Source organism: Sapajus apella, unplaced genomic scaffold (assembly GCF_009761245.1).
Source record: "Sapajus apella isolate SASKATOON/1434 unplaced genomic scaffold, GSC_monkey_1.0 scaffold25, whole genome shotgun sequence".
NCBI lineage: Eukaryota > Metazoa > Chordata > Mammalia > Primates > Cebidae > Sapajus > Sapajus apella.
In genome coordinates, this window is record NW_022436965.1 from 13,475,759 (window position 1) to 13,499,234 (window position 23,476).

Sequence of the window (23,476 nt, forward strand, 5' to 3'; positions counted from 1 at the left end):
CCCAATGCCAGTATCATCATTCTCAGAGGCTACTTTCCTCCCTTCTTCTACCCTCTACCCAGGCAAGATTACTCTTTTCTTCTGTGTTTCCATAAAACTTTGCCCCTGGTGTCACACTCATTCACTCATGGTGGGCTGCTTTGTAGAATTTGTTGAGGATCTCATTTAGATTAGTATCTGAGTGCCTAGGACACTGCCTGGTACATAACACATGGCTACTTCATGCCTGTTGAATAAACAAACTAATCAATAAATAAATAACATCAGTTGTACCCTCCCATAAATACTGAAATATATTTATAAACATCATAAATATTTAAAAAATTAATGTTTTCCTTTTTATGGTTGTGATACTTGATGAGAAATACATTCTAAGTGTGTCTTATTAAGTCTATTTTTGTCTGTGAAGTTATTATTATTTTTGGGCCAAAGGTAATACATTTTTTGAGAAGAACACTTGCCTTAAAAAAAAAAAATGACCAGGCTGTATGGCTCACATCTTTAATCCCAACATTTTGGGAGGCTGAGGTGGGAGGATTGCTTAAGACCAGGAGTTCAAGACAAGCCTGGGGAACATAAGGAGATCCTGTCTCTACAAAAAATAATTTAAAAAAACAAATTAGCTGGGCATGATGAGGTATGTCTGTGGTCCCAGCCTCCCATTGGGAGGCTGAGGCAGGAGGATTGCTTGAGCCCAGGAGGTTGAGGGCACAATGAGCTGTGATTGCACCACTGCACTGTAGCCTGGGTGAGAGTGAGACCCTTGCTCAAAAAAATATATATATAAAGCAATGGTTTACTAAAACTTTGTTCAACAGAATACTAGTTCCCTAGAAATTTGGGAGAGATGAGGTTAATCAGGTTTCTATGCTGTGGTATATTTCAAAGCTTTGACATAATATTGCTTGAGAATGCAAAAGAGAGGAACATACACACAGTGTATTTTGCAATACTACCTTAGAACCAACTACAGTGCTAGGGGCATATTCAGTTTTGGTATTTTGCTATTAAGTCACTGATGCTAGTCCCGTGCCTCAATCTCCATCCCTGAGAACCAAATGAGTGTCTGTAATAAGGACCCAGTTCTTCACTGTCTTCTTCATGTGTACCAACTCTGCTCTGCAAAACTGAAGAAAAAAAATAAATGGAATTAAAACATTACTTTACCTGTCACAGCAAGTTAGCAAACATCTCCAGTGGACTATGCAGCAAATGATTGTGGTTTTAGAAATAACCTGCCAGCCCCAGTTGCTCTGCAGTCACCTCCCAGGACTATTCCATAAATGCCAGTTGTCTTCACAGTAATTACCAACTCTCTCCTTGGTAAATTTACTGGTATGTCTAGAAATAATTGCTGGGGAACTCATACTTTCAAGTTTACAAGAGGCAAACAACCTTGTATTTACCTCGGGGGGTTATCAGGTATTCAAACTGAGCTGTGTAAAAAGATCATAGAAATAAGGGGAAGCACTTGAATTTTTGCCTTGATATTTTTCTCAATGGGTGAGAGCCTGGCTCACTAGATTTATAGTGGAAAGACCTATGGGGGATAATTGTCTTCTCAGGTGTCTTATCTTCCTTGTGTTTTGGAGTAAAGTCTGACCTAACTATACATTGTTGGAAACTTCTGTTGGCTTCAGACGAAACTGGCTAATTGGTACAAGTGGCTAGGAAGAAAATGAAAAACTTGGTCCCATCTAAATTCTAACCTGTGGGTTTGGTGTTTATCCTCTAGAGATCTCAGGGAACACAGAGGATATCCCTTTGGTGCGCTGGAGGCAGCAGTGGCTGGAAAATGGCACTTTACTTTTTCACATTCATCACCAAGATGGTGCCCCAAGCCTTCCTGGACAAGACCCCACTGAAGAACCCCAACATGAGTCAGCAGAAGAGGAGCTGAGGATCCTCCATATCTCAGTTATGGTAAGAGCAGCACAGCCTTAGCCTCTCAGGCCATAGCTATGTTACCTTGATATTAAGGGTCTTGGTGTCATACATATCATCCTATCAGACCCAACTCTGTAATGATCATTGATCATGTTAAGAAGTAACTTTCCCATTTGTGGGAATGCATCCACTTGTGGTGTAAGTAAAAATTGCAACTATTTCTAACAGTACCATTCCCCAACTGTTTTCTCTAGAAACATGCTCAGATATGAAGAATCTTTAACAAACCAGAGATAATATTAGATGAGGGCAGCCAGGCACAGTGACTCATACCTGTAATTCCAGCACTTTGGGAAGCCGAGGTAGATAGATCACCTGAGGCCAGGAGTTCAAGACCAGCCTAGTCAACATGGTGAAACCCCATCTCTACTGAAAATACAAAAATTAGCTGGACACATCTGTAGTCCCAGCTACTTGGGAGGCTGAGACATGAGAATTGCTTGAACCCAGGAGGCAGAGGTTGCAGTACGCCAAGACTGGACGACTGCACTTCACCCTTGTTGACAGAGTGAGCCCTGTGTCTCAAACAGAAACAACAACAAAATTAGATGAGGGTGATGGATTGTCATAGATGGAAATTATCCCATTAAAGCATTGGAGAATCTTAGAGTAGTTGCTCCACAAATGTCTGTTAAATGACTGACTCTCCAAGCTGCTTGCTGCTACCAAGTTCTCTTTTCTCTTCTTCCAGCCAAGAGGAAGCCAGTAAACTGGCTTTCTGTCCTCATTCAATAGAAGGCATGCCAGTAGACACTTGCACTTCTCTGTAGCTCCACTCAGATACTTTACTATTAACATTCCTTTTGCTATTTAAAAATTTGAAGCCTCAAAAAAATTGGAAGGTTCTTTCTTTCTTTTTTTTTTTTGATGGAGTTTTGCTCTTGTTGCCCAGGATAGAGTGCAATGGTGCAATCGCAGCTCACTGCAACCTCTGCCTTCCCATTCAATCGATTCTCCTGCCTCAGCCTCCCGAATAGCTGGGATTACAGGCATGTGCCACCATGCCTGATTAATTTTGTATTTTTAGTAGAGATGAGGTTTCTCCTTGTTGGTCAGGCTGGTCTCGAACTACCAACCTCATATGATCTGCCTGCCTCGGCCTCCCATAGTGGTGGGATTACAGGTGTGAGCCACTGTGCCTGGCCGGAAGATTCTTTCTAACGTTCTAGGAACTCGTATTCTAGAATCTCACTAGAAAGTAAGTACTATGATGGCAGACCAGGGTTTTTGTTTAGTGTTGTTTTGTTTACTGATGTATCTCCTGTCCCTAGAATAATGCGTTTACACAGTTGATACTTAATTAATATTTGTGGAATAAATGAATGAATTTCCCAGTGAAGAGTTAAATAAAACCTGTTACACTTGATATTTTATGTATTGATATTGTATTGGTAAACAAATACATTGTCTGCTGTTAGGGTAGCCTAATAGCAGGTTGAGACTTGACTGGTTATTTATGAGCCATGTATATGGGAGGGTATAGATTATTTCACTGTTAGGAAACTCAACACAGAACCAACCTGAGTCTTAGTCCAAACGTTAATTCCTCTGTTGCTCTAGTACCATCACTACATGCTATTTAGCTTTGTGTTCAGACTGAGGGAACCTGAGTACCTTGTAGATAAAGAAAAATGTTATTTAGTCAAAGATGGAAAATCTCTCCATAAAGTCTCAGATAAAATCCCAAAATGTAAGCCTTCTATTTATTACTCAACTAGTGTCCCCATAAGTAATTGGCTTGATAGGTTGCCTGCATATACATGAGGCACTTGGTTTAAACTGTGTGGTGGAGAAAAGAGTTCTTGAATTGCAAATGTTAAGCCTTAATATCCAGATAAGGCCAGATGTCAGGCAGGTAAATGAGGTTCCTATGACTCACATTCACAAATTAATCAAGGTTTATAGCATGGGAGTTACAGGACTTGCATATCCTTATTAAAGAATGGTGTTTTCCTCTCTGAGAAGGTTTTCTTCTTTATTGTAGCTTGTAGTATCCAGAGAATGGTAGGCTTCAGGCAGGTCAGCTTAATTGGCCCTGGGATTGACTGGAGTGATGAATTTAGAGGTCATATTGTCTTCAAATTTATAATATGGTCTGACTAAAAAGAAGAGCACAATGGTGGATTTCTCACCAGCCATCCATGTCCTGCCATCAGTGTGGGAAGCAACTGTGGTTGTGGGTGGTTTTGTTTTGTTTGGGTCCAAGAGCATTTCACAGAGGCAGTCTTTGTCACACTGATGAAATGTTTAAGGTAAAGAAAGGTGTATAGACGTTTCCAAAAATAAATGTTATGCTTATATTTTTTAAAAAGACCCTAAATAGAAAAAGTTGAGACAAACAATATGTCAGAAGAGGAGTCTAGTGAGGGCTGGAGGCATAGTGTGAGAATTTGCAGAAGACAAATAGTCTGAAGCTTATACTTGTTGCTGCATTGTATCTTCAGTGTAAGAAGCACCCTACCATCCATCTATCCCTGGAATGAGGTGCTTAGTAAGTTCTCTAGAGGGGTGTGTGTGTGTGTATGTATGTTTGTGGAGGTGGTGTATTGCTCGGACAATGGTGCACCAAAATCTTGCAAATCACCACTTAAGAACTTACTCATATAACCGTATACCACCTATTTCCCCAAAACCTATGGAAATAAAAAATTAAAAAAATATGTGCTCTTCAAAAATGCTAAAGACTTTAGGGAATAGGTTGTGCCTTTAAAATAAAACAACCCCCATGAAAAACCCTACATTACAGTGTTTTTTCAAATGAGATCCCCTGAGCAAGGATTAATGGACAGTGGACACTGAAATGGAGAGAGAAAAAGAGTCAACTTTAAACCTACCTCTGAGACCTCTCCTTCATATGCTACTTGTCACCCATGGCAGACCACCAATGACATTTTCTTTTCCAAATGAAATGCAAGAGACTATTCATTTGGCTTAATTTACTTTATTCTCTTTTATTTTTAACCAGACTAAAGAGACAGAGGATAAAAGGGCATAGGCAAAGGTAAGGGCAGGGAAGACTTGTGTTGTCTTTGGATTGGCCTGTTGTATATAGACAGACCCATATCTCCATAAAAAATTCAGGAAGGCCTTTGACTTCCACAGGACAGGAATCTCAGGATGAACTGGAGATATAAGTATTTCCTTCCTACTCCCTCCCTTCCCTGTCAAAGATGGTTTGGTTAGTGGAGCCTACTCCAGCCCACCTAGCCATCTCATTGTCCTCCATTCCCATTCCATACACATACCCCACACACTGCCTTTCTTATCCTTAGAATTCTATTCTAGAAACAGTTTCAAAGTCTGAAGTTGTGTATCTGCCCTCAGCTTAGAAATCAAGTCTGAGGGTATCCTGTTTGAAGATGTTGTTCCTTGAGTCTCTGATGGCTTCTTCTTAAGAGACTCAAGTGTTACTAGACTTTATTTGACACACTTTATACCATATCCTTTGGAGGAAAGCTAGGCAGCTATTTGAGGCATCTGGATGACAGCATTATAAATGCCAGAATATAGTAGAATTATTTGATTTGTAATAATATTGAGGAGCGACATACAGTTAAATGAAATCTTATTGCCCAAACCCCTTTAGTTCTGAAATAACAGTAGCAAGGCCATTTTTCATTAATTCTAATGATCAATATTGATGCAGTTTTCAGATTGGATCAAAATGGCATAATTTGAAAAAGAGAAAAGATAAAGTTATTATCAAAACATGAATACGTCCAACCTTTCCTCTTCTGTTAAGAAAATGTATAATTAAAAGCTTAACTAATAATCCTAAATATTCCCAATATGTGCAAGAGGGAATTAATGGTTTTATGAAAACCTTAAAGTTTACATTGCTCTCATTTTGTATATATACTTTTAAAAATCTATATTTCTTCAGTGCAGAGACCACTGTTTATTTCTATATTTTGCATTTACTATGTTTTGTTTTAAACACAAAATATAAGAAATGAGAGAATGAAAAGTAAAAGAAACCTTTTTTGAACCCTTATGGCATTGTATGAATGAGAATTTGCAAGTTCTCTTTTATACTATGCCCAGTATAAATCAGCCATCAGCAAAACTGTGGGCTTGCAGAAAACCAATACCCCAGCTGGGAGCTGGGCAATTTAAAACTTTGAAAAACCTTTTGCTTTTCTTATTTTTCAATCACATCCTAAAATTTTTGAATTATTTTTTCCAAAGAGGTACCATTTCTTCCTTGCATAGAATAATTGGATTTCCCTTCTGAAATCTTACATTATTGCTTTGAGGGTCAAATGATGTATTTTAACCTCCTTGCATGATTCAAAGTTGGCTAAAGAGATTTATTTCAAATTTTGCAAGATAATTGACATTCAGAACTATGAAAGTACACAAGAATACTCTTTTGCAAACTCTTGAACAAATGAAAGCAGAATCAGTAAATGAAAACTGAGTGTGAGTTTAAACCAAAAGTCAAGCAATTCTTCAGTTATAAGGCAAATTGTTTACTCCACAGAAGACCAGGTTTCAATATGACTTCATGTCAGCTATTCAGACTCTGTGTGGATTTACATTTTCATATTGTACTCGTGCTAATTTATCATACAATGTACATTTTTCTTCTTAAAGTATGCAAACAAGTTTAATGGTGCACAGTAGAATTTAAATGCATTGTCTGTATATTTCATCTTTTAAATTAAAGATGGCAATGTTAATAAATTTCCTATATGCATATAGGTTGATTAAATACATTTTTAACAGCAAGCAGCCTTTCTAAAATGCTTTGGGTATATATATACATATATATGTATATATATATGCACACATACAAAATTATATAAATTATATAAAATTATATATATATATATATATATATATATATATAATTTTTCTATATTGATAACTTCCACTAGTAGAGAATATCTTTTGTAGTTCAGCCTTCTTAGGCACGGTTGTGGGGAAAAAAATCTCAGTAGCCCCAGCTGTTGGTGACTCTTTGGCCAGTATCTGGAGGCCCCCATGGCCTTCTGCTGGCTGCCATCAGAGGCACCCAGGCTCCTGTTTTCTGAGATCTCCAGGTGAACCTAAGGTACAGAGTTCACTTTTGGGAGAAACAATGTAGCGAACAATATCTGGGGACAAAAGAGGCTGCAGGTGCCACTACACAGCCCTAGAGTCCAGCAAATAGAATGGGCACTCTAAAGTTCCAGTGTGGGAAAAAAATATTTGGGGTTGAGTCAGTACAGAGCCCACAGAACATACCTGTGAGAGCCTCCAGAATCATGTTTCCAGGGCTGCCTAACAACTTTCTACCAAAGCCTTATCCTTGCCCTTAATGTTACGTTCAAGTTCAGTCCAGTTGCCTGAGGATAGCATGTGAGTTTGCTTGAAGCCATGCCTCATTTCACTCCTAGAGCACAGCCACTTCGAATGCAGAGAGAGGCAGTTCCAAGTGTGGCAGTCACTGTGTGTCATCAAGACCATTAGGTTCTTATTAAGTGTCTGTGGGCACAGGAGAGAGGGCTAGATGTCTTTTTTATCAGCCCTTTTGCCTTCAGCAGATCTGTTACAAAAATTCATTAACAAATTCATTAATCAAGGTCTTTTTCATCTTTATGGTCAATTTATAGTATTTGTTTCATTCAACTTAGGATGTCCTAATTTATCAGGATCAGTCCTTCTGATCTTTAAGCAACAATGGAGACATTTAGGCATGTTGTATGTTACCAGAAAGGACAGAGCTAGAGTATTAAGTGGGAAAGTCCAAAAAGAGAGGTCTTGATTCGGTTCAAAGAAGACTTTTCTTGCAATCCAAGCCATGCATCATGGGGCTGAACTGACTTACTGGTCATACTGCCCACATGCCAAAGCCATCACTGTGTATTTTACCTTCCATTAGGAAAGTTGTGGGCAGTTCCTAAAATAATCAGTAAGCTCTCTTAAAACCTCTTTACTCTTTGTTTTTCTCTGAAAGGCTGATGTGCAAAAGCCTGGAGATGCCAGGGTCCATTTGGGGACTATGCCAAATGCCAACTAAGGTTTGACATACAAACCTCCCTCACCTGGCACCACAGGTTGCTCTGTATCTCTTGCCAAGATGCGTCGGGCACAGGTATACATGAATTCATTTGCCATTTGGGTTGCTCATCTATTCTGTTCTTGTTTAGTGCCCTCCCATATTCCAGTAAAGTGAGAGCTGCGATGTAGTGAAAAGGCACGCTGGCTTTACAGTTGGAAGAGTGGACTTCTTATGCGGGCTTTACCACTGTAGGTAATTTGCTGGGCTTTTTTGAAGCTTCATTATCTCACCTATAAAATGAATGTACTGGTCAGGCTTTTTAGTTTTAAAGAAGGAGATCCACTGAGGCCTTCTCTGTAGTAGAGTTGTACTGTAGAAATTCATATGGAGATAAAGGAGACAACACTCTCCTCATTTTAAGAAGCGTATTCAAAGAGCAGATTTTCATGAAGGCTGGAACTGGGAAGTTGTTGAGGATCTGAGTTATTTTATCAGCTCAGCCTCCATAGCTTGTGGTTTGGCTCTTTCACACCTGTTTCTGTTGCTCTTTTTGCTATGAATTAGCTTCTTTGTTTAGTCTATTCTATAAATCTTTCTCAATTGCAATGCTTTTATATGTTTGACACTCCATTTACTCATCAAGTCACCTCACTCATGACCTGTCCTGACTTTTCACAGCTTCACAGTGTTTCCAACTTTGTTTCCACTGCTGTTAAATTTCCTGCCTTCCTCCCTTATTCTAACTCCTTAGTGAAAGAAGCAGGGGGATCTAATTTGTTACCATAGTCTCTGTTTGTTCAAAGCTTTTGTATCAGGTTATCCCACAGGTGAGTTTGATCCTAGCCTTCCCCTGGTGGTTATAGTGGGGAGGTGGGCTTATGTGGTATACTCCTGCTCCAGGCACAGGTCAGAGTCGTTTCCTTTAGCAGAGGCCGAAAAACTGATTTCATGATTTCTTGTTTTCAGTACAACAAGCAGACTAAGACCTCACTAGTAGAGATGTTAGGAGAATCAAAATATAACATAGGCACCATAATCTTTGTCATTATCATCATCAAAATCTTATTTTGTACCACACCATAAAATAGGGTTGGTTAACTGAGAACATAACAGGCTAGGTGATTTACCCAAAGTTAAACAGCTATTAGTTTGTAGGGCCATGATTTGAATCATGGCAGTAGGAAGAGTCCTGGTGCTATACTTCAGAAAGCACTCATGTCCTGACCCATAGTGAGCACACAATATATATTTATTATGTGTCCTTTCACCAACTTTTGTTGTTTTGTTGACTTTTGAGTGCTGAGACTCATCTGGCACTTTTCTCCATTTTCACTTTGACACTAATAACACTACAAGGACTGAGACCGACAGCCATGATGGAACACAAATTTTCTTTCTGTGGCTATACCAGGCAGCTAACCCCAGAAGCTCAGACTCTGTTCAGCTTGGCTAATCCCACCTGCTAACCTTGGCTTCAGCCACACCACCTCACAGCTGGCGGTGGGGTTATTGGCAGGGAAGGGAAAAGGATAATTGGGGAATTCCAACTCTAAAATTGTGAAAGTCACGTAACACTGGACTTAGCTTCTTCATATACAAACTTTCGCTTTGTTGCAGGAAATTTTTAGAAACTAGAAAAGTATTTTCAAACATTATTGACCTATCACTATTTTTTAAAATCATTGACTCATTCCTTCATTTAGATATTGATTATTTAACATTATTTTTTCAGCCTTCAGTTTTTTTAACTACAAAGTAGATAGGAAATGAAGAAGACAAGGTTCTGCTTTCAGGGAGCATTTAATCACATCATTAATGCTTACTATTTGAAGAGAGCCTTTGGCAGAACTGAGAGACAATTATAGTTTCCATCATCTTTTCCACTCCTTTTCAGTCTTTCATCTTTGCAAATCTGTTTTTCTCTTTCCTGAAGTTCACAGAGGCCTTTTGCTACCCTCATCTCTCCAGACAGTAAGAAAAATAGCTAAGAGGCCAAATTTTCAAAAGGATGCTGATGTCTTTTAACAAGTTGATGTAATATTCTGTTCAGCAATCTAGTTCACTTGATATAGAAGCTGGCAATTTACTTGCAAGTACTCAGTTTCAGAAATCCCTGAAGATCCTTTTGAAAGCAGGAGTCATAATTTCCATGAGGTTTCAATCAATATTAGAAACTGGTAATATTCATAGTAATAAAGCTATTGCTCACTAAGCCCTCATTGTGTCTCTAGCACTGTATGGGATCATTTGCATACGTACTATCAATCAATTTCCATAGCAACCTTGTGAAATGGCTATCATTTCTTCCATCTTTCAGATGTGAACACTGAGACTGAAAGTAAATTATAGGCCCAAAGTCACATAGGCTGTGAGAAGTGAAGCCAGGATTTAAGGCAAGTGTATCTAACTCCAAACTTGACCCTGCTACACAATTCTGCTACTTGGTGCTGTTAGGATTGGATGGTTTCTCCAATTTTCCAGGTTATAGAATAATTTTACTTCTCTTAGCAGAGTAGAAACCCTTTGTTTGAAGATAAGGAAGGAGCATAGAGAATTGGACAAGACACTTTCATGGTGAGGTCTGTGAGCTACTTCAAAAGGTAGAAGAACTGGATTGGGCAAGAAGAACAAATATTGCAAAGAAGCCTGGGATTGGCTCTCAGAAGACACTGGTCATTGAGAAGCCAACAAAGACTATGGTTTTATGATATTGAATTTTAGTGAGGCAGTTTACAGCAAGGGCTTTGCTATCAGAGAGACCAATTTAAATGTTAGTTCTGCCATTTACTAGTTTTTTTTTTTTTTTCCATTGACCTTGGACAGATTGCTTAATCACTCTAAACTCAACTGCTATTTCTATAAAATGGGAATAATAAATTCTACTTTATAGGGCTGTTTTAATTATTAAATGAGATGATTCTTATAAAGCACTTCCTACAGTGCCTGGCTCATAGGGAAGTACCCATTAAATATTAGCTCAGTAAACTCTTAGGGGGCCATGTAAGCTGCCTGTAATAATCTTGCATGCAATGTGTGACCTGGGGCCACCAGCTTAGGGAGTTAGAAAAGCATCTGGGATCATGGCAACCTGTCAGAGAGGTCCTAGAGGATTGTGCTCAGGGGAAAGACCAAGGCAATTAGGGACAACAGGACAACAGAATAGGGCCATTACAAAGCTGGGATGCAGTCATGTACATTCAGGGCATTGTTAGGTCATTTCTGTTTTGTTGTTGTTTATAGGGTTTCCTACCAGGTTGCTTATGATTTAGGACGATAATTGAGGTCTGGTTTGATAATTGATGTCTGATACCTACTAGGTATCTTATGATTTAGGGTGATAATTCCAGCTCCAGCTTCTCTGGAAGAACTTCATTTATCAATTTATTTTTTAACCAAACCAAGTGACGTCATTCAGGGAATTCCATCTCTGCGCACGTATCCACACATAGAAGATTGTTATTACTCTCATTCACAATGGGAAAAGAAGACTTAGAATAGTGGGTGATGTTCATGGCCAGCATTGATGTAAGAAATCAGAGATTCTGAGTCCTGATGCCATTATCTTTTCTCCAGATCACGCTACCTTTCCCCCACCCTCTACCCATCTTTAAAGTTTGGGATGTGTCTCACAGACCTGAGGTCACCTTTAAATCTGACCTCAAACTCATACCCATGGGCCTTGGCTGGAGATAGCTAGACTTAGGTATAGTAGATGTAGCCAGCCACGTGTCCACAGAGAAAACCCTAACATGGACATTGGCAGGAATTATCTATGCCAGGAGTCTGTAAAGGACCAGACATTAAACATTTTTAGTTTTACAGGCATGCAAGCTCTTTTTCAACTACTCATCTCTTGCCAATGTATTGCCCAAGTAGCCATACCCACTACATAACTGAATGCATGTGGCTGTGTTTCAGTAAGCTTTATTTACAAAAACAGGCAGTGAGCCACATTTGGACTGGAGGCCATAGGTTTGCTGACATCAATCTCCTCATTTTGTCTGCAGAACCCACAGAAAGACTACAGCTTAACAACTTTGTAGAAGCTTTAGGGTTCTATTTGCAGTGTGAAAGACAATAATTTGCTAGTTTTAGCCAGACCTCCATAGATTGATTATAATTGTCACTTAAGGCACTGACAATAATTGTTCTTGCTGGAAATTCAAGACATGCGGTGTTCACAAATTCAGGTGAAATGCAAGCACATTAGCTTCTCCTGAGAGACATTGATGGGTTTAGCAAAGACAGATGTTAATGAAAACAAAACTATGCTTAGACTTGACAAGAAAAGTATAAACAGGATACTTATAGCAAATATGCTATTTTCTCTTCCCTGTGAGTCTGATGGCTCCTGCTTTGTTTCAACTTTGAGTAGAGAGTAGACTTTTTTGAAATGCTTGGATATGCTAAAATACCCCCTTATTGCAAAATACCTCATATAAATATATAAAAATAGAAGTAGAATTAGACTTCCAGAGAAGATGTCATAAAAAGTCGGTTTGCGTGAGGACTGTTACATATCTTTAAGAGTTAATGGTGGCTCTTGGTCTTGCTGATAAAGTTTAGGGTGGACAAAGCAATTTTAGCCTTGCTTTTGAAAATCATCTATGACACTTTTAAGTGTCTGCTAAAGTTTTTTAAATGGCTTAGCCATGTGAGAGGCAGATGTCAGTAGCCTTCCCCAAGATTGTAAGGGGTCTCTCTTTATAATAAATCTAGGAATGTCAGGTGCCTTTTGCTGCTGCCTTGCTATTTATGATTTCTCTCCCACAGATACCTCTATCACTGCTGCTGATGTCCATGAATAGCAAAGGATGAGTCAAGTAGCCTTCTAACTTGGGATGAATCAGATGTCAGTTTATTAATATGTCGTACTATGGCTGACAGTAGTGGGTCCTTCACAGAATTGTGTCTGGGACCTGGTAGGCTCTGGCTCCCAATTCCAACAATTGGGATTTGTGTAACTGTGTAAGGTGGCCTGAGATGTGAGTTCTGCTACCCTAGTACCCTAAAGAACACAGGGCTATATGGGAGATCTATGTGGGAGATCAGTCATCAAATGCTTATGAAAGCATTCAGCCTTCATTTCCTCCATTTTTGTATCTTGTCTGAGAAAGAAGATGGAAGGATTCAGGACTTAGATACATAGGCCCCTGGGATTTGTAAGAGTGAACATGTCATAATTTGGCATTTGTGGGTTTTCAGATACATTCCAAAGTAAGGTAAGCTATCACACAGAACAAACTCAGAAAACCTCTGTGTCCCAACAATGATGTTAAAGCATCGTCTTTCATTTCCTATGTGTCACGAAATGTATGCATCCCAGTCGTCATCCCTGGGCTTTCACCTGGCTGTGTCCATCCCCAGCCCCTCTCTCCTCAATGCTCCAGGGCTTAGAGTGACCAGCCTCGGCCTCTGAGGCCCCCAGCTTCACCTTGGCAGGCTCACCCTCCCCAGACTCCACCTGGGATTGGTATAAGTCAACACCAACAGGTCCCAGCCAGGGCTCCGCTTGTAGCCTTAATAGCAGAGTGACGTGGGCCTAGGACCCGGCTGTACTCACACAGACTGCGTTACATCGTCCCCTTCTCGGTTGTGATGAAAGCTTGATGATGAGGCAAGCAGCCTAATGTTAGGATAAGACTACTAGACTTGAAGTCAGGAAGCTTTGATTATAGACCTTTTTCTCTCAAAAATATGTGAAGCTTCAGGCAAGCTCCTTGACTTTCCTGAGCCTCAGTTTGTTCATCTACATAGGAGAGGCTGGAATGAGATAAGTGTTCTCAAAACCTTGGTATTCATGTTTTATTGACATATTTTTATGCAACCTATGTTAACATTTTCTGCGTATTTTTATTTAAATTGACTCACCTTTCCAATTTAAACTTATTTTAGCCATATCTGAGATAAATATGCCAATAAAATCCTAAGTTTGATGTTATAGTTAATTGTTTCAATACAGGTTAGGCAAATAGTATTTGTACAAATAAATGATACATAAAAATGTCCCACCCCTTTAACAGCCATTGGCACACCAGTACGTGGAGCACATAGATGGGCTATGTTCTGTGCCTTGGGGGTCTCAGACTAGCCGACCTTGCAAGTTGCCTTTAGCTCCCACATTCTAGGAACGTGAAAGCAAAGGACATATGGGATGCTAGCAATCCCTGGTTGACACAGAAAGAAATGCATGAAGAAACTTTCTTCCATTCCCTGCAGCAACTCTGCCTTTCTTTTTCCCATGTATGAGTATGAGCTGATGGTCTATGGGCAAAACGGTAGGCTTGGCAGGCTTGTGAACAGGTTTTGAATGGAAGAAGTTCCATCCTGGGAGGGAGCAGTCACATCCCATTGTGAATCTGGCCGGTCCTTTGGAAGGAGCCTGGTGAATTTGAGCCCTTCACATGGCCCAGCGGGGGCTCTCTGCAGGTGCCCTTGATCTGTGAACTGCTGGTTTAGAGCCATTGCCTTCAGCCAGCTCTGCTCCTCTGTGTCTCCAGCAAGTCTCTCTAGACATAACTGTTAGCCTCTGCTAGCAAAAAGTACTCTAGGAGCCTCCTGAGTTTGATTTAGGATGGAGTAGCTCCCCCACATTAGGGAGCAGGCCATGACAAGGGCCTTCAGCCTCCAGCTTTGGGGGATTTCGGAAGGAGAACTCTCCCAGAATCACCTCTGGAGGCCTTTGAATACTCCCAGAAGAAGATATTTATCCTCCTGCCTAAAATGACTCAGGTAAAGCCGGAGGCAGAGTGATTCTTGGCAGGTCCAGCCCAGCCAGCCTTTATAGAATATACTTCTTTCTCATGGAAGTGATTGCTTCAGTTGCCCCATGTGCCCTATTCCTAGGATAACAGTTATGCCTTAGGGGAAGAAATACCTGCTTTAGAAGGAAACTTTCTGGCAGGATGATGGTGGACTCTGCCTTGCTGAGTAACCATGCTGGGACCTGCAGGGCAACTCCCAGACTCCCCTTTGAGGCCGGCCTTTCTGGTTCCCAGGAGAGTCACTGTAGCAGGGGAAGACAAAGACAAGGCAGTCCCACGTTGCCATGAGGAGTGAGAGGCTCCTCTGAGGTACTGGAGATTCAGCGCCTCTTCCTCTTTCTTGCTTTCCTTTTCTACATCCTGAGCCCCTCTGGCGGCTGCCCTTGGAGAGTTCCTTTGCCTCTTTGATCAAGCTTGATTCTGATGTTCGTTTTCACCTGATTTCATCTAATGAAAAACGTTAGAGTGGGAAGTGGGCCATGTAGCTATTCCTCTGTGATACTGTAAGTGGATTTAAAGGCCTGTATTTTGCGTCCAGAAATTTTCACCGGCATCTGTGTTAGATGCTGCCTTACCTAGATAATCATTCCAGGTCACTAGGGTTGAAAAGAAAGAACAGTCCAGAGGAAAACAACAGTTACTTCACTTGAAGATGTTCTGCACAGGTGTGCATTTTCATTATTTGGGAACAGATGGAGCTCAATCTTCTCATTCATTCTTATTGCCCAGCTTTCTACTTTCTGTAGCTGCAGACTTGCTGTCCTTGTGCCCAGCATGGCCATGGGATTCTCCTCTTGTGCCCTCCTTTTCACCATGCTCTGCTCATTTTATTTTCCAAACATCTCTAGAACCTCTCCTCCTTTCCCTCTCTACGACCACTATGGGTGCAGGCCCCCCTCACCTCTCACTGGACTGATACAGTGGTTTCCCACCTCTTCACTCTTCTGATTTGTTCCACTAAAAAAATTCCCTTCAATCACTATCAGCCCAAACCTAATAAAATGCAGCTTGAACTAGATCCCCTCCCTGGTGGAAAACCTTGAGTAGGTCCCCCCACTCAGAAGGCTAACTTCCAGGGTGTGTTGAACCTTTCATGCCTGATCCTCATCTCCACTCTTTGCCTTCCCCTCTCTGAGCTACCGCGAACATCAGTCATATTTTGTTGACCTCCCTTGCTATTTAAGACCTCTGTGATTTCACTCATGCTGGCCTTTTGGCTGAAAATGTCTTGCCTCTCCTCTGAGTGAGGTCACCTCTTTCTGCTCTTTTTAAAATTCAGTTTGGCCCCATGACTCCCTCTAGGAAAGTGTTTCTGACCCCCTTTTCTCTCTGGGCTGGGTGAAGTAGTTTTGTGCAATTCCAGGTGAATATTTATGCATCATCCTTACCTGTACATAAGCCTGTCTCCCCTGAGTGCAAGCTCCTTGCTGGGAGGGATTATGCTTCTCTGTATCCTAGCCGAGGGCCTGGCCTTTTGCTAAGAGGCTGAAAGGGACTTTGGGAATGAGCAGACACCCTTGCAAGGAAGGCTGAGCAAGTTTGGTAATATGGAGAGCTGAGGCTCAAAGAGGTTAAATGGCGGGATGGCTTTCAGTGGCACTGTTGGGACGAAGAGCAGGTGGTCAGTCAGTGCACTTTCCCTCTGTCCTGTTAGGTCTTCGGCAAAATGTTCTCTTCAGGCATCCTCTCTGGTTGCTGTGGCTCCCTTTTCTCCACTGAACCCTCGCCTCTCTTCCTCCCTTCACATATTCATGGAACAGGAACCTTAGGGGAAGGTTGTCATACACACAGCAGAAGTGGCTAGATCATGAGGCCATCTCTCTCCCCCTCTGCATGTGTGCTCATGTATACATGCAATTTTTACGTTAATACTGAGCAAAATTACTATAAAAGGTTTTCAGAGTGGAAACTTTAGTTTTGAGTGTCATGGGTCATAGTATAAGGGGTGGGGTGAGACCACATGTTGTTCTGCCATGAAGAGGGCCCCTCCCAGAACCTGAGTGTCCAAGAAGTCCCTGACCCAGCCTCCTGGGCAAAGCCAAACAGTTCCTCGTTCTCCTGTCCTCAGTGGCTGCTTTCACACTCCACTACAGTGTCACGACGGCTGGTCTGTCTGCATCATTTGTAAGATGCGGCAAGTGCATTTGATACTAATAATAGGTAAGGTGCTGAAAATTGTGACTGGTTTTCTTTTCTCCATTAGAGCGGAGTCAAAGTTACAAATGACCTATAATAAGGTCATTCTCACTCAACTTACATTGTGTTATGCTTTGCTGACTGAGAGAGAGAAAAAATAGGAGTTAGAGCTGATACCAGGGGAACACTGAGCCTTCAGTGTGCCAGTGGGTTGTACCCAGTTTGTAGCCTGCATCTCTCATGGTGTGATGGCAGAATAAACTGTGGAAAAGTGTTGGTCCTGACAGTGTTTGGTTCTCCTGTTAAGCCTAATTTAATTTCCCCAATTATAGAATGAAGTTAACAAGAACTTCACCATCTTACCTGCAGTCACTCTGCAGAAACAGAAATATACACACAAAATTAACACTTCAGTTTCTAAGAGAAGAGACTTTCATTTTTACACTATTCACTTTGTAAAGCATGTAGTACAGCTACATGTATGTAGCTATAATTCGATTCTAAATAGACATTTTAAATGTGATGACAGATTTTGAATTATCTGGTAACTATTCCTGCAGACCTCTGTGAAGTAGAGCAGGAACAGTTAGATCAAAGTGCAGGTTGGTTTATTTTACTGGAAAAAAAAATTCTGTCACTGTAAGTGAGCCTTTAGCTGTCTCACAAATGCTGGCTAAAGGCATCAAAAGATAGGACCTAGAGGGAGGCTGGGTAAAGGTAAGTCTTCACACGCTCTGAAAACACAGCAGTATCCTCTGGGTGAGGGATCTGTAGCATGCACTTTGCATCTGGAATCCTTATGGGTAAGGAAACCACCACCTGACCATAGTGGACTTTTTCCTGGGAGGACTCCATGACCAAGGGAGTGCCCCTCAGAGCTGTCCAAGAGCCAGCAGAAAAGAAGGAAGAGGGATTTCAGATGGAGGTCTTCAGTCTGAACTGACCAACAGTGTGAACGCCGTGCTGCTTGTGTTTTGTCAACCTCGCCAAGGCAGCTGAATATGCCTCCCTGGAGTTAATCCAGCCGTGTAGCATTCACTGAGTGTCAACCCAGTGCTGGTCATTCTGCTAAGGCTGGGGCCATAGAAGTAATTTAGAATATGGTCTCTGTCTGTGAGTCCAGGTAGAGCTATGATATGAGAAACGACAGAATTAGGGATTAAGGATTAATTGGTAAATGTCCACAAATGCACTAGGAATTGGAATAGAATGGTATGTCTGAGGATCAGAGTAATCAAAGTAGGTTTCAGGAAGGAGAAGGATGTATGCTGGGACTTGAAAGCACAGAAAGGGCTTAGGTAGGGGAGACAAAAAGAAGGACATGTCAGGGAAATGAGAGAGAGAAAGGTTCAGAGATAGGCAGAGAAAAACCTGTTACCCCATGCCTGCTCTTTCTCCCTCTTCATTTCTCCCGTTTTTCTCTCTTTCTGTACTTCTCTCCCTTGTAACAGGACTGAATGTGAAGAATAGAAAAAATAAATCACAGCTATTAAAATGTAGAAGGAAGACACTCTGTGAACACTGTGATCTGAATTAATTAATCCTGATGTTGCAGGTTGGCTGGGAATGACCCTATGGGGTCAGGAAAGCAGGTACAGAATTAGGCAATTGGCCCAGAGAATGATGTCTGCCTCGTCAGTTGCCTTGGAAGCAGGAACCCCTGATTGCCTTTGTATCACACAAATGTCTCTGGCTGACCTATGGATTCCCTGCATGATCGGGCCACTCATCAGTAAATCAAAACCTGACAAACAATAGCAGAGTTGAGCCTTTTGTCACTTTCCCTGGCAGGTGGGGAAGAGCTGGGGCTCGATTTCCAGCTTCCCTTTGCTCTGGCTCATCTTTGGCTGGTGAGCACCAGGCCTGTGCCCAAGGTCCTGGTGGGAGTAAGCAGCGCTTGGCTGTTCTTCTGAGAACAGAGGGGGCCATGGTCAGCTAGTGAAGAAATCAGGCCTAAGCAGCAGACCCTCTACCTGCACCCCACTCCATCACAACCCTGCCCTCCCCACCTCAAAAAAACAAACAACAACAACAACAAATCCCAGTAAAGAGAGGAAGCCTGAAAATACAGAAAAACAAAGCTGACAGCCCGGGAAGGCAAGGCAGGCAGGCAGGCAGGGGTGTGTGTGTGTGTGTGTGTGTGTGTGTGTGCGCGTGTGTGTGTGTGTTTCGTTTCTTAAAATTAATGAAGGGAAGGATTTGGAGACTTGTACAATGGCTTTGCCAGCAAAAAATGTAATTAGCCGAAGACAATATGCTGCTGATGTTGGAGCTGGTGGCTTAACGAAGCCCTTCCTAATGAAGATGTCAGTACCTCATTCAGAGATTGCCTTCACAAACCAGGCCTCTTCTTCAGATTTTGTGCTTGATTAGTTCCAGAGGAAAAAAATATTTGATTTAATAATTTTTAAAAGAAGGTGAAATAAGAGCCACAGCACTCAGTGTGGGGCCCAAAAGGAGACTTTTTCAACTGCCAGGGTTTCTCCTCCTTCTCCTGTCTGATGCCAGACAAAGCTTGCTGGCAAGGAGTGAGGGGCTTGGAAGGGATATTGGCATATGATGCTCTAATCGTGTTCGTACGTCAGCATCTCCTCTCAGCCTTTAATTTCCTCTTCTGTTCCCTTTGCTACAATTCTTCAGCTCTAATGTGCATCTTACTTGGATGCCAAGATTGACTCACAGCTGGAATGTTACAAGGGATATGACCACGGATACCCATTCTTCTCCCAAGGTTTGGATTAGAATTTGGGGCCTATGATTAGAATTTTCTGTGGTGGATCGAATCAGTTACCAGTTGGAGGAAGTTTATGAGCACAGAGCAACGTATAAAAGTGTTGTTAACCTCTGTTTTCGACTGGCATCAAATGACTTGCAACTGGGAATGGCCATTGTCATCTTTTGGGTTCCAATGCAAAACGCGGCCTGTGGACTTTCTCCTGTCTTCTCTGAATCTATTGGCTACCACAGCATTTTTGTGTGACCTGACTGTAATGAAGTTCCTAGTTTCCCTAAAAGTTAAGTCTGACATTTCTCCCGAGTCTGACTATAGAAAATATTTATTGTTCTTCTTAGGCCTTCCATCCTAGAACACGGCTTACAGAGAGCAAAGAGAACTGAGTCTGTGTGCATCAATGGCAGACTGTTCTCAAGGAAATGGTTGAGTGTCTATACTGTCAGACTCTGAAGACAGTTTATTTCACTTTATATCTAGCCAAGAGCAAATATCTCCATAGAATTCTCCCTGTCTGTGTCAAAATGACAACCTGACAAGTGTGACCCTCCTTGGCCATACTGGTTAAATTATTGTTTAAATGTTGTATTTGGCCAATTCAATGATCAAGCCGAACTGGAGAAGATTGCAGGCTTCTGGGACGGGCAGTGTAGACAGTACTGAGTATAGACATTTAGGGATGCTCACGTGCATAACCTCGAGAGTTAGTTGTAGAAGCAAGGAAGTTCGGGGTTTAATTTAGAGAAAATAGGAAGTTGAGTGATTAGAGCTCAGTGGTGGGCGTCTTTCTATGTGATGTGGTCACAAAATAACATCATTAACGTCAGTGGCTGAGTCTTAGTTTGGCCTCATACTACTATGTCAACTAGGTAAGTTATTTTCTAAAAATGGAAATTGTAGTTTTTACTACTTATGCTTATTGGTAGAACTGAATAAAATAACGAGTATAATTCATTAGGTGCTATGTCTGGCATGTGATAAACACAATAAACAGTAGTTATCATTAGTATTCCTTCTTTATTGTACCAGTACTCTAGGAATAAGGCAGTGTTTGAATAGACTAACAAAAGGAGGCAGGAATTTGGAGGAGGAGTTAAGCACATGTAATAGAATTAACTGCAGGAAACTGAGAAATGCTTAGTTCTTTCATAGTGGTTTGTGGACTTTGAGATCATCACAGAAGTGACTATTGGCTATGTGATCTCCCAGTCTAGGGACTGTGTACTGAAAATCCCGCTGTAAAAGAGAAGAGGGGCAGGATCCTTGAATATGCTTGATTGGATCCTGGCACACCAGATCTCACGCAATAATGAAAGTCAAGTTGTACCTCTATATGTGGGATAAGAAAATGATCAAGGCCATACTCCATGTGGAAGGCCTTCTACCTACACCCTGACTAGCAGGCAGCTCTGAATAGTGCAGCCTTTAAGGCTCCATCTCAGTGTTTAGCTGGAGAGTAAACAGATCTTCAGGGTCTTCCCTGGTTCAGATAGAGATACTGATGAATATGTACCAAATTCAGACAAATCTTGACATCTTGACCCTCTCTTCCCCCTTCTATTCCCAACTAACTATGTTATAGGATGTTGGAATCCCTACACATGCCTTGCATAAGGTCTTCCTGCAGGGACTAGTTTTTAATGCTATTGATTTTCATGTGCTCAGACCCAGCTGATGCTAATGGAGCTATCAGCAATCTGAGAACCCCTTTCCCTACCTTAAGCTGGGCTGGCTGACTTTGAGGAAATGGAAGGAAGAGAGATTTAACAACTCCATTATGATCAGAGAAAAATAGGGATGAAGTCTAATGGTCATTAGCATATACTATGCCCTCTGCCTCTTCCGTTACATGTTCAATAATTCCCTTAATGTTTGATCCTAATGGAGCAGATTACTATTATTATTTTATTTCACCAAGATCACCTACTGCATAAAAACAAAGAAGAAAGGAGGAAAGGAACATGGCCAAGAATAGGCGTTGAGCGTTATTCAGCTGGCGATATTTATTTATTGGCTTCATGCTTGGCTTGTGAAGTTTTGAAGGGCTGGTGCCCACAGCCCATGGAGGAAGCCTGTCTCATGCAGCTCTGCCCATGAGTTGCTGAGACAGCAACCTGGAATGCTTCTGCTTCTGTGTGGACACTTTTATCTTCCAGCCTGTCTGTTGTGCATAATATACACATTTGTACATGTGCATGCACACTGATATCCACACACATGGGTTGTATGTGGGACCAGCCTCTTAACACATGATACTAATTGGGGTCCCATCCATAATGTCTGACTAGGCAGTGTCATCTCTTAGAAAAGTGTTACGTCTACATCCAGAGGGACAAAGGACCTCCGCTCTGCCTGGGCAGCCTGATTCCTACACTGCAGAGGTCTAGGTCAGTCTTTGGAATTAGGGGATCTGTGGGCTGAAAACCCAGCCCATGACAAGCTGCTTTTCTGTCATCCTGCTTCACCCAGCCCTACTTGACCTTAACATTCTTGTTAAGGTAAACAACAGGTAACCGTAGCTACTTAGGATGAGAGAACTCTAAGCGGCTCACGGACAAATGTGTTCCTTTGTTTTTCTTTGGGATGACAGAGTCAAGGGTCTGAGGCAAGAAAAAAACAAGAACAGAAAAAGCAGTTCTATAAACAGAATCTGAAAGAGTACAACTTGAAATAGCCCAGGCTGACTCCAGCTCACTAGCCTGGAGCCACTGTCCCCTGAAGGGCTCCAGGCTCTCATTAGACAAAACTCCTGAAGTCTCATAAAGGAATTGAAGACAAACTTTCCAGATTAAAGAAGAAAGACGATCAAACCTAACTGTCTTAAAATTTTTAGAGCTAGGAAAAGCAAAATAAAACAAAATTAAAAAGCAAGTAAAAAGCTAGATAATTGAGTTTCTTCCTGAGAAGAACATAGCCTCTTTAGGTTGGAAGGGCTCAAATGCCAACCTGCTTGACCTTGAAAGTCTCTTGGTTTCAGCCTTTACCTCTTGTTTGTGGAAGGTTGCCTGGTCCTTATTTTTATCCAACAAATGGCATTTTAATGAGACAGAAAGAGTTGGGGAAATATCCTATATCTTCCCTCAGCTTTGGATACTTGGTTCTAGGGGCATGGGAGAAGGGGATGCTGAAGCATCTTGAGGCAGCAGTCAGCTGTAGTAACTGCCCCAGTGAGAGGTTAACCAGGCAGCACGGGCTGGGCCCTGCTAATGGGATGTGAATTCACACTAGGAGCCCCAGAAGACATAGTGAGGCTTCTTAATTAACGTGGTGGCCCATGGCAACTGGAAAGCCTTTCCACACGATTAAAGACTTCAGAAAACCCCCAAGGGGATGTAATGTTCCTAATAATTTATAAATTGAACTTGCTACTTAATATGCTTAAAGGGTTTTCACTTGTCTTTCCTCTGCGAAGGAGATGGACAGGGGATAATGGATTTCTATTCAACCACCACAGAAAAGAGAATCTGCCAGAGAAGCAAGCCAAGGCATTTTCTCTTCTAGTCTGGGCAACTCCTTCTGGCAGGAAAGGGATCTTCATGGTCAAGAATGTGTTACCACAATTTTGATAATATCTACTTATTTCAGAGGCCTTTCTATGCAGTTGGGGTTGATGACCTGCTTCTGGTGGGTCAGTTCCATCATCTCCTTGGTCTGTGGTTTTTGACTTTGCTGGGCAGGAAGAATGCACAGTGATTTTTGTCTACCCTTAGTTTACTAGTGTAGCACCATTTCCTGTTTGACAAGGATCAGTGTTACAATCAGAAAATTTTCAGATTGGAAGAGTCATGCATTTCTTTCCATCACTAAATTTTATAGATGAAGGCTTGGGTTAGGTTCAAAGGGGCTAAGCAATTTGCACAATTACACAGTGTTTAGCCCTGTTGTTTTATGGGGATTCTTCATGTTACTTGT

General features: G+C 41.5%; 1 protein-coding gene across 2 annotated transcripts in view; it reads left to right on the plus strand.

Moving 5' to 3' along the window:
* ASTN1 (astrotactin 1) overlaps positions 1-23,476 on the plus strand; it is a 320,149-nt gene that overhangs the window by 119,920 nt on the left and 176,753 nt on the right. For both annotated transcript variants that reach the window (XM_032291314.1, XM_032291313.1), the window contains exon 2: positions 1,736-1,923. In XM_032291314.1, coding sequence (XP_032147205.1) covers positions 1,736-1,923 — 188 coding nt within the window. The remainder of the gene's footprint in view (positions 1-1,735; positions 1,924-23,476) is intronic.